The sequence below is a fragment of the Anser anser genome (genome assembly GCF_964211835.1).
Source record: "Anser anser genome assembly, chromosome: 12".
In the NCBI taxonomy this organism is placed as follows: Eukaryota; Metazoa; Chordata; class Aves; order Anseriformes; family Anatidae; genus Anser; species Anser anser.
In genome coordinates this window covers 6,010,409-6,036,377 of record NC_139733.1, presented here as the reverse complement: position 1 = coordinate 6,036,377, position 25,969 = coordinate 6,010,409, and the positions used below count along the sequence as shown (strand labels likewise).

The 25,969-nt window shown below is 38.2% G+C and overlaps 1 protein-coding gene across 12 annotated transcripts in view; it reads right to left on the bottom strand.

The window, feature by feature from the left end:
• TAMM41 (TAM41 mitochondrial translocator assembly and maintenance homolog) overlaps positions 1-25,607 on the bottom strand; it is a 130,512-nt gene extending 104,905 nt beyond the window's left edge. For 3 of the 12 annotated variants that reach the window (XM_083796577.1, XM_083796578.1, XM_083796579.1), the window contains exons 1-7: positions 25,344-25,603; positions 24,025-24,204; positions 21,735-21,827; positions 16,192-16,342; positions 14,020-14,165; positions 11,640-11,805; positions 9,626-9,688 (exon numbers count right to left, since the gene is read on the bottom strand). In XM_083796577.1, coding sequence (XP_083652703.1) covers positions 9,626-9,688; positions 11,640-11,805; positions 14,020-14,165; positions 16,192-16,342; positions 21,735-21,827; positions 24,025-24,204; positions 25,344-25,481 — 937 coding nt within the window. In that variant the 5' untranslated portion in view covers positions 25,482-25,603. The other 9 variants (XM_083796575.1, XM_083796582.1, XM_083796581.1 and 6 more) reach the window with 9 other exon arrangements.
• Positions 25,608-25,969: the final 362 nt, after the last annotated feature.

The following is a 25,969-nucleotide window of genomic DNA, read 5'->3' as shown; positions in this document are numbered from 1 at the left end:
GCCATTTGAAAATAATCGATATTTAAAAGTTCCCCTGTGATTGAAGTAAGCCTTAGTGAGTCACATTAAATAAAATATTGTATTTTTTTTCTATCTTCTTTCTTAAAATTATGCTTTGAACTGATCCCTGGAAACTGCAGCCAATTTCATTCCAATAATGTTTTTTAAAGTGAGATCATTAAATCAAAGTGTAGCTTGAGAAATGGCCCTACGGACCACATGATACACAAGAAAAAGCACATGCTAGTCAGGAAGGATATATTTCCATTTTTAACCCCTTTTTTTGTTTTGTTTTTGTTTTTTAAATTGTTGATACTTTCACAAGTGAAATGAAATGTTCTCTCAAATTCCATTAAGCAAAACATCTAAAATTAGCAAATCCACCTGAGCCAGTGCCAAAAGCATTCTACTTTCAACAGATGCTCCAATTTATTTCATCACACATGAATACTGTCATAAATTTCCATTCTTTAATGGCATCATGTAACACATTATGGGATAGTCCAACTTCTTCAGCATAGCTTATTTAATTAAGCAAGGGTGAACAAGTTTTATCTTTATAGACATTATTTTCGGGAAAAAAATATCAATGAATCAAACATTCTTGTTTCTAAAATTCCAGTTCTTAAAGCACTTGGATAAAACCTTCTGCCTAACAATCCATTTCATAAATCTATACAAGTAAATGCTGAACATCAATGACAGTATGACTTTCCTTACAACTGTGACACCTTGGACAACACTTAGCTATGATTTAGGCCGTTATCATTTGAGTCTCACGAAAGGAACATAAAAATTTTACAAAATGAACTGATACCTGACAAGCTTCTCATTTCAAACACACTTTCCCAGACTGAAAATCATTGTCAATTTTTTTTTTTTTGATTCAGAATGTCTCAGATTTGAGAAAAATTTACTTGTCATGAAGTCTAACCTGCAGATGCACCCACTTAGCATCTTCAGAAGAATTCTAAAGATGAACTTGCCAGTGGAGAAATAAATAACATATTTCAAGAGAACAGTTTAATATCTAATTAAAATTCTATGGACTCTCCAGTTCTGTAAGTCTCTGAGAAAACTAAAACTGGGGAAGAGGATATTTTGAAAGAGCCTTGGGGTTATTTTCAAAAATAAAGCTATCATTACATAGAAAATAAGTGACTTTGGTCTTTAATTCATACGTACAATAGATCCTTTAAATTCAAGGTTTCTGAAAATTCTTTGAAAATCTGATTTACACGTACAGAAAATTTCAGTATTTACATAATAATTCCTTTGCCCTACTTCCATCAAACCTTCCCCAGTAACAAAAATTTCTTTGGCAGTAGTAAAAATGGACACGGAATTATTAGAACTGACTTCTTAAATGCACTTTCACCTTCTTAAGTAGGCAAAGCAACACCAGAAAAATATTTGGAGAAAAAGTACCATTTATTTACCCACACACAGTGTGTCAAGACTCAAGATGTCTTCTTTAACCATCCCTTTGTCATTTTATACAATTTCTTTGCACTGTAAGTTACAGATTTTTTTGCCCCTAGAAGAAAAAAAAAAACACAACAAAACACAATTACCAGAAATCGTCAAAATTTTGGAAGACCAACTCAAATAATAGATTGCTTCTACATGAAGTAAAGTGTTTTCCTGGAAGAATGACAATAACCTAATATGTCATGTAGACATGCAATAACCTTGTCACGGTCATAACACAGTAAATAATGACACAAAACCACTTTAAATAGCATCAAAGCGAGCAAAAGAGAATAGGATAATTCTGAAGACAACACTGCACACAAACACCTACAGAGAACAGCAAATGTATAGCATCTGTAGGAATGCATGATGCAACTCCTAACTAGTACAGATGGAAACTTGTAACATATATCACTGTTCTTAAAATGCTACACATACAAAGCCTTTTACACCATCTGTGTCTGCTGCAGATGCTCACCAAACCAACACACTGTCCTTTTCAAGCCCTTCCTAATCTACTACTGGCACGCCCAGCTGCATAGGAACATATTCTGGCCTGGCAATGGACCCCAGCAAGCTGGTAGCCTGTATTACGCAGCAGGACACGCGACCAGAACTCTTTAGAGGACTCCAGGCTGTTATGCATTCAGGTTAATGAGCAGACCACATCTGTATGAGGAATTTAGTCACTGAAGCAAGTCCGCTCCAGAGGCTGAAGCCCACCAGATCATGCGGATTACCTGCGCAGCCAAAGTTTTACTGGAGGGACAATGGGGAAGAAGAGAAAGAGAGGTAGACCAGAATATAGCCAGGAAAAAGAAAGGAAAAGGAAGAGTTTGCTCAAGCAAAACAAGCAAACTATACACAACTTGTAGACAACAAGTTTTATGCTTCCAAATCCCAACTTCTTCTAAGCAAATTTTAGTTAGCCTTGCCTGATGCTGTGCTCCAAGCTTAAGAGGCACTTGGTTGCCTTGTTGTAAAGTTGTGAAGTGTAACTGCACCGTAGGAATTTTGAAGCATCACACTGATTTTGATTTAACGTAATCTAACACTGCACACCACCAGAAGTTTCCCCAAGGCAGTTTCAACCCCTAAGGAGAAACAGACCCACAGCGTTGCTATTGAAAAGCTTGCAAATTAGAAGTGAAAAAGAGTTATCATTTTTTCATAGGAAACGTGCCGCTGACTCTTAGGGTAGAAATCTATTCTGGTTTCAACAGGTTGTAAAGTACATTATAACCTCCTTCAGTATTTTGTTATTGCCTCACCCTAACTAATGGCAGCTACCATTTCATAAGTGAGGGAACAAGTGCGTCTGCAAGAGATCAAAACTCCTCAACTTGCACAATGAGATGACATCTGTGCCCTTAGGTAAAAAGAAGTAACACTGAAATGATGATGGGTATGGAAAACCAGGTTAATAAGGCATGTACCGTACCCAGGTGAACTGAAGTCTGGTAAAATGAAAGAAGCAAAAATAACACTGAGATGATGACAGATGGCCATGATTTGGCAACACTGCCAGTGTCAGAAGTACACTATAGACACCAGTATGAATACCTTCTCACGGGGATGTTATCTGGAATAATTTTGCTTCAGAGTTACCTGCCTAGTGCTGGCTTAGAATAAACCTCATGTTAAGCTGGAGTAGCTGTGATATTCTGGCATCATCCCGCAGCAGCCCACAAGTAGAGCACTGTGGTAAATACCCTGCCATTACACCAGGCCTACAATGCAGGCAGGCATTTCTCCATTTTCACAGAGATACAGAAGGATTTTGCAGCAGCCATTGCCTCCAAGCTTTTACAAGTTTTAGACAGAAGGGATTGAGGATGACTCCCACACAATTTGTAAAGCACATCCTTAGTTAGACAGCTCCCGAATTTCTATCAGATATGAGCCTTCTCCTACAGACCTACTGTAAACAAAAAAAAAAAAAAGACAACATTTTGCTGGGTTTAGTCATCTGGTATTTGGAAACTTAAGATATTGTTCATCTTGGCATTTCAGCAGGGTTCTGAGATCCTAGCCAGTGGAGTTACTTATCTTTCCTCCTTCCAGATTTTGCCATCCTTTTTTTAAATTTAAAAATACCCTCCAAAAACCCCCACCACCATACAATGACTTTCCAGATTACAACCAAGTGTAATCACACCCTTAAAAATTCAAAACTGAAAATGGAAGTTTTTAATGCTGCACTTTGGCCTTGATGCTTATATGCACAGATGGAAAGCCCATTCCCAGTACACTCTACTTACTAGTTTTTCTTACGTTTATTAAGCAGCACACTGGTTACCTGAAAAGATTGACTAAAGCCCACAGAAGTAGTGTAGCAAAAATCCCACAGTGACACACGAGAACACAAGGAAAGATCTTCTGGAACAAATTAGACTCAGGTTTAGCTATCGCATTGCACTTTTGAGGGAATAATTGATATGACAATGTTTGAATTTAAAGAGACCTTAGAAAGTAAACCAAACAAAGATAAACAATCTTAAGTGAAAGATGCTTTCATTATTAGTAGTCTAGAGTCACAAAAATCAAATAAGCATGCAGTAATGTGGAAAAGCACATGCTATACTTATGAACAACTGTTTAAAAAACCTTTCATAACAAATCATAACATATATGTTGTATTTAATCATTTGTACTTGTGTATCTAGTTGCAATTTAAATAAACTCAACTTTAGCTTTTGCAAGGCATCCTTCATAGATATATTTTCAACTTACAGAATCATGTGCATCCCATATGTAAGGTTAAACTCTCCTATATTTAATAGTTTTTTTTTTTTTTTTTTTTTACTAAAAGCAAGCACACTAATGAAGTCACGATGTTATCCTTTTGCAGCATCTCAAATAACAAGTAAATAATCGTGTAAGTTCCAAAGCACCTCTCACATCTGCATTCAAATTACATGCAGTATACAAATTCCAGCCGCACAACAAGGCCAGACTGAGCTTAGGCATAGCACATAAATGAAGTAAATGGTTCCCATCTCAAAAGTTAAAACTATGTAACTGCATAGCTTTGACAGTTACTGCCCAATCTCCTAGGTACTGTACTTCTAGGATATAGCCCCTCGAATACTGCAGTTGCAGTGCCAGAATCGATGTTCTGCCATTCCAATGAAGTCAGTGTACTTGTGGAAGCACAATATATATAGCATGTGGCAAAGCAACAGTAACACAGCTGCTACAGCCCTGCAGGACTGTAATTAACTGCGCTGGCACTGCAGCCTGCGAGTCAGCTTGTTCTATCAGCTTGCCAACCTACTCTGCCTCTTGCAGCAGCTCAACATTAAGAGATTTTTCTCCGTATTTTCCCCCTGCAGGGAGAACTCTGTCGAACTCCACCCACTACAGCCTTGAACCTAGCATCTTATGTAATAAGATGCTTACATTTCTGCCCCAGCACATCATGCTACAAAGCAAAATACAGGTTTATACATACAGCTGGTTTCTTAAAGCAGCCCTCAGGGTGATGAGTCACATCTGTAGTAAAAGTTAATGGTTGTAATTATGGCTCAGTCTCAGAATCCAAAGCAGTTGGACCACATGAAAATGTCTTTCTACTTTAGCTATGAATCTACGGCTTGGTGGTTCCAACTCCCCTTTAGATTTTTCCACTATATGATAGAGAACAAAGACCCAACGCACATGGAATCAAGACCACAAAACTTCAGTGTAAACATCAGTTGTATCTGTTTTTGCTTAAAAGTCCCATGTTCCTTTCATTGGAAGTGTTAGTAATTTGGCTATAATATAACACTATCTTACAGGTCCCCCAAAGTTTCCCCCTAAATATATCTGGATGCAGTATTCTTTATTTCCTTTACTGCTGAAGAGCTGTCATGCTATACAGTGGATGCAAATATTTATATATTGTTAGTATATAATGCACAGACGTGCAAATGTTTTACACATTTACAGTGAATTACAGTTTACTGCAGTATTTGTTTTGCTCAGGCAGCTGAAGAAGATAGAAATTACTACAAATCTATGGAGTATTTTATATAAGACTGCTCCTTACAATTTAAAGAAAATACTTCCATGAAGACATAGTATACTAACATCCCAACTGTAAGGAAACAAATGTTATTCAGAGCAGCTAAAAGCATTTGTGTTAATTTAAAAGACGAACAATTGCTTCAACGGATGACACATTCCTAATATTTTGGTTTTTTAGACACTTTCAAGGCTTACAGTGTTCCTCTAGTAAGATATAAGAAATTTAAGCTAAAGTATCAACATCTCCTTCACAGCAAAACAGAAGAACTTCAGAGTTGGTTCCCAAAGACTGTGCAGACTCTGGGTATGTGGGAAAATAAATCAAACGATTGTGCCATCTCTAATAGGAAACAGAGAGGCATGCTTACCACAGACTCAAAAAAGAAATATACAGGCACACTTTCAAAAACTAAATAGGGCATTTAACAACAAACAAAAACACAGAGCTTGAGCGCAACTTTAAAACCAAATTGGCAGAGAAAGATGAAAAAAGTTCTCCTAAACGGGTTGAAATTCTTTATTTTGCCTGTGCTCTTTGCCAACAACATTAATACACAGCATGCCATCTCAGCAACAACTATTCCCAATTTAACATTTAATTTAGGCACATGCTTTACATTGGACTACTATGTTACAGACCAGAAAGTAGGCATTTCACATTTTTCTGCTGTTTTTAAGATAAAAGAATCAGTTAAGGAGATAATTTTGTGTCCCTCTAAACATTTCCAAAAAAAATGATGGCCACAGATTGAAAATTAGTTCTTTCACATGCATACATAGGACAAAAGTACTTATATAGTTACCAGGAACAGAAAGAAAAAAAATAGGCAGAGCTTATTTAATGGAAGCACTGATTTCACGATCCTTTCGTAATTCTCTTGCATCTTAGCTAGTATTCTTAACATAAGCATTACAAAAGAACAGAGCAGATGAATAAAAAAGTGAAGAACCACATTACTTCTCATGAAGTCTCTACTAGGCAGTGTAAAAATAGTTCTCAGGGGAACACAACATTACACAAGATTTGGTTAAAGAATGAAGAAAGAAATGCAGCATCCCTAGAGATTAAATTTAATAGCTGAACACCTTCCTATGATACACACTTCTTCCATGAGTCAAAGAAATACTTTCTACATAGAGGCCACACTGTTTTGTCTGCGTATAGTGTGTAGCTACATGAGTGGTAGCTGATAAAAGCCCCAACAAAGGGCGAAGCAACGTGAACAGCATTAACGCCTGCCCCCTAGCGACAAGTGTTTTAAATTAAGAAACCGCGACTGAGAGATCTTCATTTGAAGATACAGCAAGACTCCAGACAGACTCAATCATGAAAGTCTGGAGAGAAATATTAAAAAAACCAAACAAACAAACGAACAAAAACACCCCAAAGCAAAAGGCTTCTACCTCTAGGCTAACTAAGCCCAAACAAATGGAAACCTGAATTCCTGGGAAAAAGTCTCTGAAGATGATAAAAACCTTCAGTATGAAAAAATGAAATCACCAACTTGGTCAGTTACATTTTATTTCTTCATTAACATGCACTAAAATTTAGAGTTTTATTTACATTACTACTACTACTGTGCTTCTGTCCATCTTCAGTATATGAAACTGATGAGGTTCTGGTAAGGCCGCCCTGCAGGCTGCCCGGGAAAGTAGCAGTGTCCAGATTAGCAAAGGGAGCAATACCCATTTTGGGTGCAGCTGCACCCATTACAGACGCTTCTGATTGATGCTAACCGGGGGCGCAGGACACCCCTTCTCCAGCCAGGGTGGTCTGCACAGCAGCGCTCAGGAAGGCTACCTCTACATTCATTAAACAACGTTCAGGAGCTAGGAAATGCCAGATTTGAAAAAGGACCAGTTCTAACTCGTCTCCCTCAGCATATAGTCTTTGAGTAACCTGAAGAGATCAATTCTGAATTCAGTTCCTCACAGTTTCAGCCAGGTTCTGGCAGAACTGCATAAATACAGTTAAAACAAACAAAATCATGCTAAGAGTAATAAAATAAAGCTCCACCAAACCTCTTTCAAATTTGTCTTGTGTTCAAAGCAAAGGATCAAGCTTTGCTTGACCTGAATCAAACTGGAAAGATGCATTTTCAGCAATAAAAGCATTGGCACAAAACACATGTTTTTTATTTACATTTATTCTATGTAACTAGCTGGTTAGAAGACAACTAAATTTCATTCTGAAGCAAAAAAAAACACGCCACTACATAAAGCAAAAAGCAGTTAAGACAAAAGCGAAGAGGAAGCGTTTCAGGTGCACAAAACAGAAAATATGGTAAAAAAATGACAAATCCTGTTAAAAACATACATTAGGACCTCCCAGAAGTCCTAGCAACAATAAAGGCTGCAAGTGATTTACTGAATGACACACAAAAGGAGCTAACAGTTCCCAGAGGCGATTTTCTGTCTATCAAGATTTACACAGATGAAGAGCATAAACAATTTGACAAATCTTAACCACTTTTATTCACATTCTTGCAGTTACATATGAACAGCTCTGCTCCATGGCTCAGCCAGGCTGCTGGCTTTCACAAGCACTGAATTCACACATGGTGACACCGTCTTTCATGCCCCTCCCCTCCAATTATTTTCCTCTACAAAATCTATTCTCCATGGATTCAGAAACAGACTGGTTACAAGCTGATATTTTTAAAAGTGGCATGTTGCAACACAAGTCTTAACCATTAGCAGGTAATTTTCACAACAAATCCTAAAAATAATGCTTCACTTATTTGGTTGGAAAACTTGCATTAGAAAGTCGTACATGCGGTATGTCTAGCTCATACAACAAAAGTTTGCTTTTTCAAATGGAGTTACGTCCTTCTGCTCCTCCAACTACTAAACAAAGCTGGGCAATAATTTTGTTATACTTCTTTTCTGGAATATAACTGGACTATTAACAGATGCATGTAAGAAGTACAACTGTTCCTGCTTACTTTACTCAGCAAACCACTAATGGTCCTGAACACTACAACCTGTGTTTTCTTACAAGGAGATAGAGTGCAACCAACTTTGGAAGTGAACAGCAGCTGTAGAAATCTGGAAAAGGATCACTTAGTAGGAATGTATAAAAGCTGCTTTTAAAACTAGTAATGACATTGCTTGTATATAATTCCTTTGTGGAAAATATAGGATAGGTATGAATGAGTTCAGACTAGGATATGAGCAACTTCATGCAAGCAACAAGATTTTTTCATTTTGCAGGAATTAAAAGGAGATCATGAGTTTGTCTGTTTTTAAGGTAATGAAGACTCAGGTCCTAAGTCTTTTCTTTTAAATTGAGGTGCAGTTCATTCAGCTTCTTAAATGTAAAAAACAGAGCATCTTAAAACTAGATTTATTCCAGAACTCAGAAAGACAGGATGAAGTTTCAGCTATGTAATTGGCAGTAACTTTTGTTCAGTTAGGAGGATTTTCGTAGCTGAAAAACATCCCTCATTTTCCCATAGCAAGTCCTTTTTTGCCTTCTACATCTTCTCTCACGCTGACTTTTAACACTCAACTCTCCTTCTAAAGTAATTCATTCTGAACTATGAGAATTACAGTAATATCCAATACTCACCAAGTATATATGTTTAGTTTGGAATACAGAAGGTGTCTGAACACGCATGTCTTCTGAGCTCGGACAGAAACTTCGGATTCTGTCAAAGTTTTCTCACTGTAAACTCATCCCCTCCTTTATTTTATAATGAGCTAACCTGATAGTCTACATAACATCAGTACAATGTATTGATCATTTAGGGATCCAACCACATGTAGAAAGCCAGAGGGAATTATGAAATCATATTTTTTTTTTTTTTAAATACAAGAAGAGCAGAAGCAGTGCACATCAGCTAAATACAAAAGGAAAATGAAGTCAAAGGTTTTTGTTGTTTTGGTTTGTGCTTTTTTAATTATTATTTTTTGTCGTTGAAGTCATGTAGACTCCAATTCCTTTTGACATTTTAAAATTTCTCAATAGTTATAAAAAGCAGAAATATCTATTTCTTATTTCCATAAACTTCCAATATTGTCATTAGACACCCAAAAAGTTTATGCTTTAAACTCTCTAGCAAGGCAATCTTGGGGTCCTAAAAATTTTACTTTGTAAAATCAGAAAGCCCACATGGATAGAAGTCACCCACATACTTACCAGCTGTTAGTATGGTTTTAGCACTTTGCACTATACTGGAAGATCTCACAATTCCTGAAATGCCTGCAGATAGAAAAGCATACAGATGTTATCCATCTTAGAAGTTCTGTGTATGATGCAATTCATTCATCTACCATTCACACTATTTCTCTAAAATGATCAGTCACAAAGGATTCATAATTATGTTCCAGAATTATGTTCCATCTAAGCACTGTCTAGATCAGAACAAATTACACTCATTGTTTACGTCAGTATGAAATTGGGATTTTGCACTTCTCTTGTCAAGTAGATATGTTTATATTGCACAGCATCTGACTAGCTTTTTAAACGATTCGACTTTTGTAGACAACATTCATTTGACACTTCACACTGCAGCACATTCAGTTTCCATTGCCCAGAGGTCTTTAGGTGTAAAAGGAATAGTGTATAAAATGATACTTGCAAAAAAATAAACAAAAGCTTTAAGAATTTATATTTGCACTAATGCATAAAAGCCTACTGATAGGTGCAGAACAAAAGTACTGTATATTACTAAACACTTAAAAATGAAGTTAGCAGTCCCAGAGTTAGTCTTCCAAACTGAAAGTTACTTTTCTGCATTAACCAGAACATAGAGTACAATATTATTTCTAAAACCTTCTTTCAAATGCACTTCTGTAAAGAGCAAAACCTAGGGATACCCATGAACAAGTAAGAGGAATACAATATTCCACATACATAAATTTTATTTATTTATTTTTGGGATGGGGGAACAAGTCATGCTGAGCTAGTAAAACATCTAGGGAAAATGTAATTCAACTTGAGTACTCAGCTTAGTCTTGTAGGATTACCAAATGGTTTTCTCTGCTCTTTATCCAAATTCTTGAATGAGAAAATTCCTTTGGCAACAAAACTGAAAGAGAGGTTTTGATTTGTCCTTCTGAGAGTATAAACTGCTTGGCTTGAGAAGACTAGATCTATCTAATGTTTTGACATTGAAGTGCTGCATTCCTGTCCACAAACCATAGTATCAGCCATGCCTGTAATATCCTACATAAGTACAACTAGCAGAGTAAGTAGCTCAGGGTGGACGACAGTTGTAAAACTCACAACCTGCTCCAAGATTCAGCTATTATCACACTACTGTTGCAGTACGTCCACAGTTGCACAAAAGCTAAGAGACTGACATAAAAGAAGCTGGACATCCTAGATGGCCAGGTGCAATGCATCCTAGACTGTCAATGGAGAAGAGAGCTGAGAGTCTTTCACCTCCCCCTCTCCCCCCCCCCCCCCCCCCCCCCACCCCAAAGAGAAATCAGTGCAAGAGCTCCCTCTGCAGTTGGCTCCTCTCTTGTGGCTCTCAGGCATCTACGCATCTTTTGCTATGCTCAAAGAGCTTGCAAAATCGCTGCTTGGATCTAAGATGTATCAAAGTACGAAGGACCGTTCAAGTACTAAACATTTTCATTTATCTGCAGAATGACACAACAGTGATGTCTGCAGCAAAAGCTTTAACTTGCTTGTACAACAACCTTGTCTCAAAGAAGCTACCTGTGATGATGAGAAGTACCTCAATCTTTTTCCTCAAAGCTTCAGTTCTCTGCCAGAGCACCACATATCTGGACGAACTATGATAATTGGAAAGGGTAATGCCAGCAAGCTAGAAAATACAGCACCACATTGTATGACTGGGAGAACATACAGCTTAATATTTAAATGAAGCTATGCCAGCCGATGAAATCCTGAAGCATCCCACATAGTTAGATTATCTAAGGAGGTCAGAGATTATTTCTTTCAAGACCCAAAATAAAACTCTTAGCATTTCTACTGACATAGAAAGATATTTCCATTATTTCAGGGACCTTACTTGCATTCAAACAGTAGAATACGCTTTTAAAAACTTATTACAAGATTAACCTCTTGTTGTCTTATTCCTTCTCACTAAAACATCCTTCTGAACTAAAAGAACATATACAATAAATCTTTATATCTATCATGTCTTAAGGGGGATTACAGACAGAGATCTAAGGCCTACCTTGATGCACCACTAATCCACAATCAGGGTCATGGGCAACTTGCAGTAAGATTTCTTCCACGTCTCTGTTTTTCCCAGGAGGGTCTACCAGAGAAGTTATCTTTTGTTGCAGATTCTTTGGCAATGCCATAAGTTGTGTGAATTGACCTTCTGGGCTTTTATCAATCTGAATGTTATTAAAAAATAAGACAGTAAAAACAAAAATTCAGCATTACCAAAGCAACTTCTATTCAAAGAAGTCATGAAAGTCTTCTGGCTATCTTTGGCCTGTAGTAAATACCTCAGAGAACTCTATGAATTTCACATGTAAAAGTTATTGACAATCCTAATGAAAACTCTCCATGTGCTGGCAAACGCAGTGTCCCAGTTCTAAACCTGAAGAATAACTCAATGGAAAGATGTTAACTTCTATCCAAGGGAAGCCTAAAGTATAAACAGAATCTTACTGCCCCTGCAAGGAACTTCTCATTGAAACTGTACCATTTCTGCTCTATCCAATTTCCTCTGGAACACAAGAACATGAAAATGAGAGAAAATGTTCCCAAAAGACCACTTAGCTCTGTTTCTTCTGCTGAATATAATCAAACCAAACACACACACAGAGTTTACTTTGAAAAACATTTTCTCTTCTTTAAACACAAACCACATCTGGTTTGAATAATTTGAAGGAAACATTCATTTCACATTTTCCAATCTAAATCAGAAATTCAATGACCCTTTTTTGAATACAATGATACCAACATGCAGGCCTGTACGCATTGATACAAAATGTAAGCACAAATATTGAAAAATGTTTAACAGAAAAGGGCTCTCCAAAATGGGGGGAAAACATTAAGAGTCTGAGTACTCCCACACATCTTTTTACACATTTCTTGGAGGCATCGGTCAGGAGTTTAGTTGCCCTGTACTCCCTCTAGTCAATGGGAAGAAAATGATATCCAGATGAATCACCCACTGACTACAGAGGGAGTCAACAATGCGCAGGCTTTTAACATTATGTGGGAGGAATCCATGCCTGAAACAGAACTATAAGAACTAGTGTCTGACTTCAATTGTTTCTAAAGAATCTTTTAAAAGAGATTTTTCTCTGTAATTCTGAAGATGTGTCCTTGGAGAGGGTGGTTTCTATTCTCTGTTAAGCAGCATTCCAGATAGAAGTTATCCATTTCAGCATGGGGAATAATGGCAAATAACCACAACAAAACATGAAGAATAAAGTATTAATCTCAATACAACAGTAAAAGGATGGCATTTAATCCACAGCCTCAATGACTAGTATGGAATTCCAAACAGATTTATTACCTAACAATATATTTCTAGTATGATACCAGATTTTGTTCCAAGGTAATGTAACAGGGAATAGTATTCTAACTAGCCATTTTCTTGGAGGAAGCGGCATTGGTTCTTTTCAAAATTCATTTAAATATTTCTGTTAAAACGTTCAAAAGTACATTGTTAAGAAAACATGGAGACAGCTGCAGCATAATATGGATTTGCCTTTGCAGTACTCCAAAGAGCTGCAGTAAAAATGCTTCCTGTACTCAAACTTGCTTGTATCTCTAACAGCTTCCTTCGGTTTCTAACAGACACATCCTAAAAGGAGGCACTAGTGAGATACTTACCAAGGTGACCCTGAGGACAGAGAACTCATGTCCATGAGACAAGTCATGCTATTTGTAAATTAATGTTGAAATGTATACCACAGTTGAATAGTAGCACAGAGATGTGCATACTACATGAGAAAAATTGCTAACAGCCCCCCCAACTGTGGCATCCCACCCCTAATTGCCATGTTTCACTTATACCTTAAGCCACAAGGATGGAATTCAAAACAGTGGTCATTCTGGACGCCTGTTTTCTGACTATTAGGAAGATATTTTTTTGAGTATGGGTATTTAAAGATAGTGCCAGAATTTCAGTTTGTTTTATTCAACTGATATTCATAACTAGCACAAGAGGGCTTTGTTTTGTTTTGTTTTTAAATACACTTTTTGACTGCAGAAAGTTGCACCTCTAAGTTACGGCCTAATCTTTTTAACACAAACCATATGTTTATTCATCACTTCCTAGACTGCTGTCTCCATATGGTAACCATTAGACCACACATTTTCAACTGCTCTTCTCTTGTTCCCTTGCTAGTGCTCTAGTCCTGTGGCTATGCTCAGAGAAAATGAACAGTAGTTACTACATATGCAGAGACTGGTATTTACAAGTTTCCCGACTGCAGAATTAACTCAACAATAGAAACATAATAGCAGGTATAGTGACTACAACTGCCTGCCTTAGTGTGGCATAATTCTTGCCTTCTGTCAATGTGATAAAGCATTTCCCCCCTTGTTTGTTTGCGTTTTTTTTTAATGTTTTTAAGAAAACCACTTGCCTCTAGCCTTCCCAGATGGTGCTTATACACCACTTGAGGGCAGTCCTGCAATATGTTACTGTACAGCTTCTGAAAATAGGGAACATTAGGTTTCACAATGTTCTGCACTTTCGACCTGTCTTCTCCTATGATCATTCTGAAGTCACCTAGTCAAGAAAAGAAAAACATTAATTAGGGCAAAACTAAAAACCCAAATAAGGAAAATACAACAGAAACGAACAGTACAAAGATGTCATCTAAAACTCTTTATTCTTCAATCCTACCAGTGCCTACCTAATCCATAAGGTTCATCTTCTAACAGTCAAAAAATACTATCCAAATAGCTTCGAGCACAGAAAAGAAGCTTCAGAACGGTGATGTGGCCTCTGATATGCTATAACATCATCAACCCACGCATCCACATTTGCACTTACATAACAAAAAATTCCAACTTCCAAGTTTAGCCTCAAAAGCAGCAGAAACACAATTACATCCTTTCCAATCATTCATCAATTTTAATGAGTTACTAAATGGTATTAGAGTAACCAGCCCCAACATTTGGTATCCAAAACCAAATAACCTTCATTTTTCCAATTCTGAAAGAAAATAATCTGCCTTATCTCTGCATTTCAAGGGCAACACTTGAAATACAGCTAGTATCAGTCATGGTCAGATTACAATGTCCCTTTTTCTCTTAGCCAACTGCTTTGTTAGCAGATTGGAAAAGCAACTCCTTTCAACACCCCGGCTACTCTACTCACCTTTACACTTCCTTTTAAGATATACTTTGTGACACTTTCTAATAAGAAGTTCCAATGTCAGTGAAAAGACAACCTGTATTAGTGTTTACCTACCTCTGCTATGTATTACACCCTGGTAGCTTCTAAAATTACAAACTAGGAGTTAGAAGCTCAGTGCTGTCCAAATCAACAAATAAAATCATGAATCAATTCATTTTCACACTTCCCACAGTTAGGAGATAAATGTTGAGGTGGCAACTTGCTAGCATGACTTAATTTCAATTTATGCCAACCAGCAAAACTAACAAAAACTTCCCAGAGTACTTCCAGGCACTGTCTCACCGCTTTCAAAATGCACAAAAAAAATATTTCCCAAATTAAAGCACGAACAACTCTTTTCAGCAGTTATGTACTGCAAGGAGACTGATTAGAGTAACTCAAAAATCAGTGTTGTCTACCAGAATTCCGCTTGAAAAGTTTAAGACTTAGCAAAATGGCAGCAGAATAAGATATCTATAAACATGTCATTGACAGCTCTTTTCTTGAGCATACCTGCCTGGGAGTGTTATTGCTTTAGCTGTATTCACCCAGCAGAATCAATTTCAACATCTCATAGCATGCTAACCGATCTCCCAGTTTTCTGGTTAATAGCATTGTTTCAAAGGATATCCATAAAATATCATGGTCACTGGTGCCCACTAAGAATCTAATGACATTCCTGGACAGGTTTCAGGTGAGGCAGGTAGCAAACGCATGGGGTGAGCAACCCTTCACTGTCACTCAAACAGATAATGCTTCAGAAAAAAATGCTATGGAAAATCTGAGCAAATTGCAATCTAAACCAACCAGGGAAATACTATGTAAAGAACAGTAACACTCCTCAGTGGAACTAACCTGCAGTTTATAAATGCAACATATGTTTTAGGTTGTTTGTTTGTTTGAAAAAAGGAATGCAAGGCCAAGCTTGCATTTCTATATGAGCAAAGAAAGTGCTGTGTAAAATACAATTCCAAGCAAACTTGTTCATAATGATTTCAATAAATATGTCAATGTTTAAAGAGTAATACTTGATTTTCAGTTTTATTTTAATGATAATTTTCATACAATTAATTGTGGTATTGAAGACTCATTTGGAACAAGGGTTTTGGTTTGTTTTTTATATATCACTTCATTTCACCATAACCAATCATCCATACCTAGGTGCTTGTAAATCAAGAACAGTTTTGCTTACGTACCTCTACCTACTCCTCAATGAACACGCACAGCCTTTCCAAACTGTTATGTACCCAGCAGTAAAATTTAGCTAATGGAGCATGCAACAGTGTAGGTCCAAAGCAAAAGAACATCTGACCTCCTACATATTAGACTCACTACTACTTGCACACAGTACATGTGGTACAACAGCTCCAACTACAGCTTTTCTCCTCAGAGACTTTAGACACCATATACTAACCAGAATAGGAGAGTCCTGCAATCTGCATATAGAGGTCTTCTTCAGAGAAACTTTCTGGTAACATGAGAAAGGCTGCTGTGACTGCACTCTTCAGATTGCTAATAAGAGCAGCTTGCAGCTTGCCATTCTCATTCTGTGTCAGTATTTTCACCTGAAAAAATCAGAGTAATTGGAAGCAAGACTTCAGGAAAGTGCTACTGAAGACGGAGCTAGAAACGTTACTCAATCCAACATGAAAAATAATAAATTTGAATTAGATCCTAATATTATTATTGTATAGAAAAGACCTATCATCTGTGTCATCTGTGTCAGACTGTGTCATCTTCTGTTTACACAATGGGACAGAGGATCTTTCTAAGATCTAACAGCCTGCTACAAAGGCTGTTTTTACAAACACATTAAGAACTGTTATAAGCAACAGCCATCAACTATTCTCTGAAGAGCTATTCACCTTTTCCATACTCACGAATTTAGGATTAATCAAAACAGTAAATGAATCAAAAATATTTCACATGGTATTATGCAATAGGAAAAAAGACCACTGTCACACTGAAAGAGAACGGTATACCAGAATACCAGAAAAACAGCAAAGTTTTCCTATTCACCTTCCCTATATCTTTTTTTCCAATAGCGGACTCCTTGCTGGTGCTCTACCATAGGGTTGAAGCAGCTTCTTAGACATTAGCTCTCCTCCTAGGAGACGTAGGGTTTTATTTTGCACTTTGTATGAGGAAAACGTCAATGCAATGGGAACTTCACATACACGTGAATGGATCACTGAAGTTGCTTGATTCCAAGTGCCACAAAAACATGTTTATTTACATTCAAACTGTTCAAGACCAACTACAGAATCCAGTAATCTAGGATATGGAAATATACTGTAATAAGAAGCAGATCTTCAGTCAGAAGTCAGCATCGAAAAATATTACTATAGAACATTAGACAGATAAAGTCAGCCCAGTTTATAAGGTGACTGACTGTGCCCTTTCAAAAATGAGTCCCCCAAGAATATCTTCCTGTTGTAAGTTTCTGTCATTTTTAAGGGTTCTGGTTGGGCAATACTGTCTTTCTTATAAAGGGCAGCTTATTAATATTTGTTTACTCTAGAATATATGAAAATGCAAATCCACTGGCAGTTATGAACAAATGTACCCAACTCGGTTTTTCTCCTCCAGAAGCCCACATGCAAATGATTTGCAGTAATCTTTGAAATTCTGCCCACAAAATATAACCTGAAAAGGCTAAGGTATCATTTCAAGTAAATATTTTCCTTTGGAAGTGTAAATATTAACAGATTTTAAAAAAAAATGAAGCCAGATTCAATAAGAAAAAAGAAAAAAGTAAGAATCTGATATAGCTGCCACACAAAATTCTTCTTACTGAATGGACATCAACAAACCAATGCCTGGGACGGCTGGTAGTATGTTCAGAACTTTATTTCTCCCTATGGCAAAGTCTTTGAAAGTGTAAAACTAGAACAGTATCTCACTTCGCTATGGTGGTGAATTCAACAGTATAGAGGTTGCTCATCTCAACCTTTCTGAACTAAAGCGTGGTTTTGCCTAACATTAAGTCTATACAGTAGTCTGGAATTGGTCCGGGGTGATTTTTGAAAGATAAGTGTTTTCTCTTCTTTGGTTTTCATTTTAAAGAGTTCATTGTACAAACAAACACTTAAGAATTCCTCCTAATTGCTTTGTATTTCCTATCATTAAAATGAAGGACAATGATAAAACACATTAAACTACTGTAAATTCATCTCCTAGGGAGCCTTGAATAAATTTGATTTCCTTGAGAAACAGGGAAGTTTACTGAATGCATACTGACTTTTTCAGATATGATCCAATGAACAATTGGATCTGGTCATGAGATTGGCTGGTCACAAGGACAAACTAATATTTAAAATCTCCAACTAATTCACTTATATCCACTTTCATAGATCGTTGCTACAACAAAGCAATAAAGACAGGCAGAAAAGGGAAGCCTGTGGTGCTAGTCCTCCTTGTGGAAGACCACAGGCTGGCTTTAGTGAAAAGAGTAATCTCCTTCACTAAAAATACTCCTTAACATATATCAGATTTTTTTTTTTCCTACGGGAAACGATATGCAAGGCTTCAATATTTAAATGCATAAAGCACTGCCACAGCAATACTATTTAGGAAGAAATTTCAAACAGACCAGACAGCTAGAAAACACCCAGGAAAATAGAGTGCAGCTATCAGCCAGAATGAATGATGATTCCTGGGGGTAAATTTGTAAGAACCCCAAAGTTAAGGGGTTACAGTTACCCCAAACTGTTTCACGATACAGAGAAATTAAGATCAGAACTATTCACGCCACATGAGAAGGAAAGAGCCCAATTTATTCTGGTTTTACACTACACATGAAATTCACTTACCTAACACTACAATTAAGACTTTTAAATTATTAAATATTTTCAGTGAGGGATATATTCAATTTGATAGATAAGCATTATCCCCACTTCATCAACACAACAGCTTTAAGAAAGAAGTGTTCTATTTTCACTGCTAGGAAATTCATACCTAAGAAACTGTGAGCATTTGCACAGAAAGATACACACAAACAAAACACAAAAAGAAAGTCTCATCACAGAATGAAAGGTTTCAAAAGTACTATTCCAATTTGCCATTTAGCCACACCTACGCTCTGCTAAACATCACAGTAAGAGGATTTTTTCCATTGTTTTTCAAAGAATGTTTTAAAGTATTTGAACAATGTGGAAATTCTGCAAACAACTGCTCTGTTACTCCTTTGTGGGAATTTTTGCAACACAAAAAACTTAAAATCTCCCAACACCCCTCTAAGTAGTACAAAATACTTCTATATACTATTCATACTCTGCCCTCACCTCACTTCAATTTATTAAACACTTCTCTTAATAGCTTCAGAAGGATAACAGTAAAATACAACTGCTTAATCACTATATTTAACAAAAATTCAGTAACACTTCAGGTGCTTTTAAAAATCTTCCTCTGAAAACACAGTTATGTTTCACCTGTGCTTGTTTGTTTTACTTTTTAGTTACATCAGCATTTTTTTCAGGAAACCTGTCAGTTATGAAGAAATTACTACTAAGTTTATTCAAATTTTCAATACAGTTAAATGGGAATTTAGCATATCAGTGTCATAAATTTAATTTAGCATGAAAAGCCAACAAACTTTTAACACAAAGAAGCTTGGGAAGAAAAGTTAGCATTTCTAAATGGCAACTCCAAACTCCATCTATTCAGCCAAACATTCTGCAAAGATCACTTGGTCAAGGCAATCAGTCTACAACAGTAACAAAACCTCCAGTAAAAATGACACCAAGATTTCTAAGACAGAGAAAATGTTTCACCTCATGTGCTAGAACAGCTTGGCTAGCTTTTACTCACAGAGCGACAGATTTGTAACGGAACACCAGAAAGGCACTGAGCTCTTTCTCGTCTACATGACTGAGAAGAAAATTCCCAAATTGTTAAACAAAATTAATCTGGCCTCAGTCAAGTGTGTCCAGAACTAGCACAAATGGCATGTAAGAGATTATAGCATACACAAAAACAAACCCAACCCTATCTCCTCTCCAGAAGAGGCTTATTGTACATTTTTAGGGAGGAAGAAAAGCTTTCTACCACTATCACTTACAACATGTTTATCAAAGCAATCAAATCAGATGCAAAAACAGAAAGAGCAGACATTTGAAACCTGTAAAACAGATTTAAATATTTTTTTGGGAATGTCTGCAACACACTATAACATTGTAAAATCCTATTTAGTGATATTACAGATCCTACAGGAAGAGACGGTTTAAACACCCACCACGTAATCTTTCAATCAAATTCTATTTTAAATCCTACAGCCTTTATTCAGTGCAAATTCCTATGAGCTTTATGAAAATAACTTGCACCAATTTCTTATTTTATCTATTAAACACATATGCATGAAGATATATCTGTCTCTTGTTAGCAACCAAGCAAAATACCAAATTATACTTATTGTGCAAGTATGTACTCCTACTGAATTTAATCAGAAGATATAAAGACCATTTTATATGTACTAAGATGAGAAACCCCAAAATAAATCAAAGCAGCAGCAAGTGTAGTTACGCTGAAAATAAACAATCAGTATTCATAGTTGAAGTGAAACTCCTTCAGTTATTTTTCCTCAATGTGTTTAATTTTATTCTTTACAAATGTAACAGCTGTTCAACGTATTTAGTTGTATTCCATATAAAGATAACAGCTGTTCTAGTCTGCACAATGCCACAATAAGTCACTGGAGATGAGGAGAAGTCAGTTGCGCTCTGACAACCTATTTAAAGTTGCATCCTAAGTTATTCATTAAGAGCATAATTAACTTCTGCTCTACGACTTGCACAGTCATGTCACCCCCCATTTCCCATCCCTCCCCCCCCCCTCCCCCCCCCCAAGGAAATTTAACTTGGCACTGCTGCCATCTGCTGAAAGCACACTGAATCAGACACCCTTGGCAAAGACAGCAATGTTCTTTACATGTCGCGGTTAACTATAGATATTTAACAAGAGAATGATCTAGATGGTAGCTGCACAGCAAAGCAGCTTTCACCTTTAAATACTTCTATTATTTAACTCAACTCTAAGTTTCCAGATGACACTAACTTGGGAGGAGCTCCTGACTACATCAAGGATAGTGATGCCTTGCAGAGAGACCTTGACAAATTAGAGAGCTGGGCAATCACTCTTGGGGCACCACAGTAAAAGAAAGGGCATGAAAGTATTATTCGGTGTCCAAAGGAGGGCAGTAAAGTTGGTGAAGGCTCTAGAGGGATTCTTCTCATGAGCGGAGCAAAGCAGGCCAAGGGGAGGCCTCATGGCGGCCTGCAGCTCCCCACGAGGGGAGTGGAGGGGCAGGCGCTGAGCTCTGCTCTCTGGGGACAGCGACAGGACCCGAGGGAACGGCATGGGGCTGGGACAGGGGAGGGTCAGGATGGGTGTTAGGGAAAGGTTCTGCACCCAGAGGGTGGTTAGGCCCTGGGACAGGCTCCGCAGGGCAGCAGTCATGGCCTCAAGCCTCCTGGAGTTCAAGCAGTGTTTGGACAACGCTCTCAGACACAGGGTCTGATTTTGGGGTGGTCCTGTGCAGAGCCAGGAGTTGGACTCAATGATCCTTGCGGTCCCTTCCAAATCAGGATATTCTATGATCCTATGAACTGCATTAAATTTTGGTGACTCCTGTTATTTTTTATTATTGTTAAATGTAATATTTAAATTTTTAAGGGACTCTGAGTTAGCATAGTCCAGTTCCTCAAGATTTACTACAGGCAGAAAACCATTGTTAATGTATCTAACTTCATTTTTTTCCTTGTAACACAGAGTATTAGTAAGGTCTATATTGCACTTCCTTTCTGAGAGATTATCCATCTAGTAAGACTAGACCCCTAAATCAGGGCAGACATTTTCTTCAGTATTGACTCATAGATCACGAACAGTTAAACCTAAAACTACAACCGATAATTTTGCATCCCTGTAATTTCCTGTATTTCAAGACAGATAACTAATAGTTACCGGCTTTTGTAGGCGTCCAGCAACATAGAGGGTTCTCCAGTGAAGTAAATCATCAATCAGGGCATCAGTGCTAATTACACCATATTTTATCATCTGGAAAAAAAATTAAAAAAAAGGCAAAATAAAGGTTTTTGAACAATCATATAGCTGTACTGTTTTCATTACAGGAAACTTACTATTTTCTATAACTGTCATTAATTCTAAGGAACATACACCTCCAATAAAATATTGCACGCATAAAATTAAAAACATTTTACTGTCTACATCTTGTTTCTTAATCAGCTTTTGCTCCCAAGTATTTGCAAATTTTTCTCTAATACACATTTACCATAAAAGCATCTCTTTGATAACACTTAGAGAACTGCTCTTAGATAACAGCATCATACAAAGAAGAGCCACGTAAGTGACGTAGCTCCACAGTAAGCTTGGTTTGGGGCTTTTTTGTATTTTTTTGGTTGAAAAAAAAAAAAAAGGAAAGGATAATTGGAAGAAAGCAAGAACACAATACAAGAAGGAGCAATGCAACTACTTACTAGGAAAAAAAAAAAGAAAGTCAAATAGCAACACTGATAGCAGTGTTGCCTAAAACAAGAAAGATAAAGGAGTTCCAAAAGCAAACTAGAATTTTTAAGTAAAATAAGTTTTAAAGAAAATCAACACATGGACATCTACCAAAACACAGGCAGTAAAAAAAAAAGTCACATTTGCATGCAGTCTTCTGGAAAAAAAAAAAGTGTAATGGAAGACACACAGGACCCTCTAAAATCCTGTCTGGAAAGGAAGTTACAATAAAATCATTCCCGGATCAATCCCTGAAGGAAAATGTTCTTCAGATCCCACAGTAACCTAGTCTAGATAGAGATTGACCTGAAGAAATTTGAACATTAAAACGCATCTGTTCTTTAAAAGATTTTTTTAAAGTTACAATTAGTTTTGCACCAGCAAAATGATGCAATAGTTAGAATACTCCACAGTATTTTTCAAGACACATAATGAAGAAAAAAAAAGAATTTGTCAGCAATTTGAAATAAATTATAAAAACATTTATGGATACTATTACTGGGGGGAGGGGAGACGTATCAGGAAGCATTTATTTATTTTATTTTTTTTTTTAGAAACTCTTTGATGCTAGAAAACAATTTGTGATTTTTTAGTTTATGTTACGGAAGAAGAAAGATGAGCTCTTAACAGTTACCAGTTTGCACATCCTGAGTTTCCAAAGATTATCACCAAAGCAAGGCAGCCAACTCCAGAAAGTCTGGATAACAAAGGACCAGACTGTGATATAACTAGTCATTACAACATTAGATAGGCATATAAAGAGCCAGAAAGGACCAAATTTTGTCACAAAGGTAACTGATCCCTAAAAGGGGTTTTGGATTTTATTTTAACGTCAAGAGAACAAATTTTAAACTCCAAATTCTTGCCTCATCCAGATACCTTTAAACAAAATAGCAAGTATATAGTAATTTTTTTAAACTAATTCTCCAGCCTCATATGAAGAGTTCTGACACATACCCAGCGTTACTGCTATTTTGTGCTCTAAGAAACTTCAGTTTGTACAAACAGCATTTTTCCCACAACTGTCCTTCATGTAATTTTCAATTTTCTTAACAGAACTTGCTTCCGTTATGTCCAGTTTATTACCACATGGCAAAAATTACTCTAAATCAGCACCAATAAACACAGATACACACTTCCTTCCCCTGCCTCCTATCTGCACTCCTCCTTCCAAATACAGTCTACACATAATTGTGGTGTAGGACTTGCTGGACAAGTACTACTTGCCTAGAATTATTAATTATACCCAAACACCACACGTAAAGATGTTTGCCATTAAACAACACAGATGTCAATTACAACTTGCTATGTTAAACATCTGTGGTTTTTTGTTTTATGTCAAACTGACAGAAAGGCTCTAGTTTGCTATTACTATGTGGTCAACTGCTGAATTGAAGTCTGTCCCCCCCCAAACACAGAACAGTGATATACTACTATATGGCCACTGGTGAAACTGCAAGTGATAAGGAATGTAAATTCAGGTTCTGAAGTGCTTTAGTTGTGAATTTCAAACATTATCCATGTTTGTCAAGTGCTAGAACAGTTGCTCTGCTTGCTTTTTAAATAGTATGATATTTGTGAAACAGTTTGAGACCTACATATTGAAAATACCACCAGTTAAGCATCAGTTGCAATCTATCGGATGTGCTTCCTGCACGGAAATCTGCTTTAAGCTAATCATTTCAATATTTGATGCACGAACATTTAACTTATTAAAACTCATACTTACCCTACCATTACATGGCACTAAAGTATTGTAGTAAATCCCTGCTCCATAGCTCTGTATATTACTTATCTGTTTTGGCCCAAAAACTTTTAGGAAGGAATAATGACTCTTGTTCTTTAATAAGTTCATCATATGCCAGGTCACAGAATCATCAACTGCAAACACGAAGTCCAGCATATTGTTCTATGGATACAGAGAAAAGTACTGGTTTTCATATCAAAAAGCAAACAATGTTAATCACATTAATCCAATACCTGCATAATAAGCTAGCTACCAGCTAATAATTGGTCACGTAATTAAAAACAAGATTGAACACACAAGGCTTAACGTTGGATACAACTTGAAGGTTACAATGGAGCTGTATGTTTTTCAGGTCACTCTACCAGTGACAGTCCAAAATTTTCCTTGCCCTCCCAGTTACATCGCCAACCTTCAGCCTTCCGTAACACAGGGCAACGCATGACAAGGTCTCGGTAGCCCTAGCTCCCAGCTCGGCCTAATAGCTTAAACTGCTAATGGAGAGAATTTTTGCTAATACACAAGGCCACAAACTGGGAGATGAGGGCAGATAAAAGTCAAGAAACTGCACTTCTACTATACTCACTTGCTTTTATCAACAAAGCAATCCACACGCTAAAAGACTTGTAACATCCAGCGCTGCGCTGTTCTTCCAAAGAAAACAGTTCACACATCCCCTTTGCACGGAGGAGCTGCAAAATTACAACTCATCCCTACCATAAACTAATATTTGGAGTAACAGTGCTTCAAATTCCTTAGGCTTACTGCTCTGGAAGTAAGAAACACTTAAAGCCACAATTGTGGAGCATGCTTAACAGCCCAGTGGGAATGCACAATGCAGCCCCTGAACCGCTTTAAGAAGTCAAATGCAGGCACGAGGAGATCCCAAGCTGTTCCCAAGTGGCTTGACCCCCCAACGTGGGGGCACCCAGAAGTTCTGGGTAACAACACGCTTTGCCTCAGGTACCTGCGTACTGCGGACAGCGTGAACAAGCCTGGGCACTTCCTTAAAACCAAAATGTAAAAGCTAAAAAAATGCAAAGCTGAACTGTGAAGCAGGATTCCCTGCTCGATAAAAGGGCAGCTGAACACCACCTAACTGCACGCGAGGACTGTCAGCCAGAGGCCCACGGCTACCTGCGGACCCTGACGCCCCCCCCGGCTCCGCCACCTGCCCGCCAACTCCCGATGGCTGCGGGCCGGCTCCGCTCCCCCGCCTCTCCCCGTGCCCGAGCCGCAGCGGCCCCAGCAGCCCCCGGCCACCCCCGGGGGCGCTACGAGCGGCAGGGGGGCGCCGCGCTCACCTCGCTGTGCCCGGCCGAGGGCCCCGCCTGCCGAAAGACGCCAGAGCCATAGGCGAAGGCCAGGCTGAGCTCCTGGGGGAAGTGCGCCAGGACCCGCCGGAATTTCACCCCCGAGCTCGACAGCACCGGCAGCGCCATGACGCCCGCCTCGGCCGCCTTCCTCCGCCCGCCGCCTGCGGCGGCGGCCGTGGCGCAGGGAGGAGAGGCCGCGCCGGGAAGAGGCAGCGACACCGTCACACAGCGCCCTCTGCCGCCTGGCGCCGCCGCCGTCCCGCCCAAGCCTGGTTTAGTGCCCCGGAGCCCCGGGACGGCACCCACGGAGGTGTCAGGGATCCCCACAGCGGCCTCCGGTGCTTTGGGGCTGAGCTCCCCTCAGCGCCGCGCCGCCCCGGCCCTGCCTGCGGGCGGGAAGGGAGCGAGCGGCACCTGGGTGCCTGCCCCGCCGCTGGCAGGGGGGTCGCAGCACCCACACGATGGGCTTAACTTTCGACTCCTTTTAGTTCCCCCCCCCTTTTTTTTCAACTACTGTTTTTTATTTATGGTTGGTTGGTTGGTTTTGTTCAGTAATCGCAATTCTGCGCCCCTTCTTTGGTTGTTTTCCTTTTCCCCTTGTCCTTTTTTTTTCA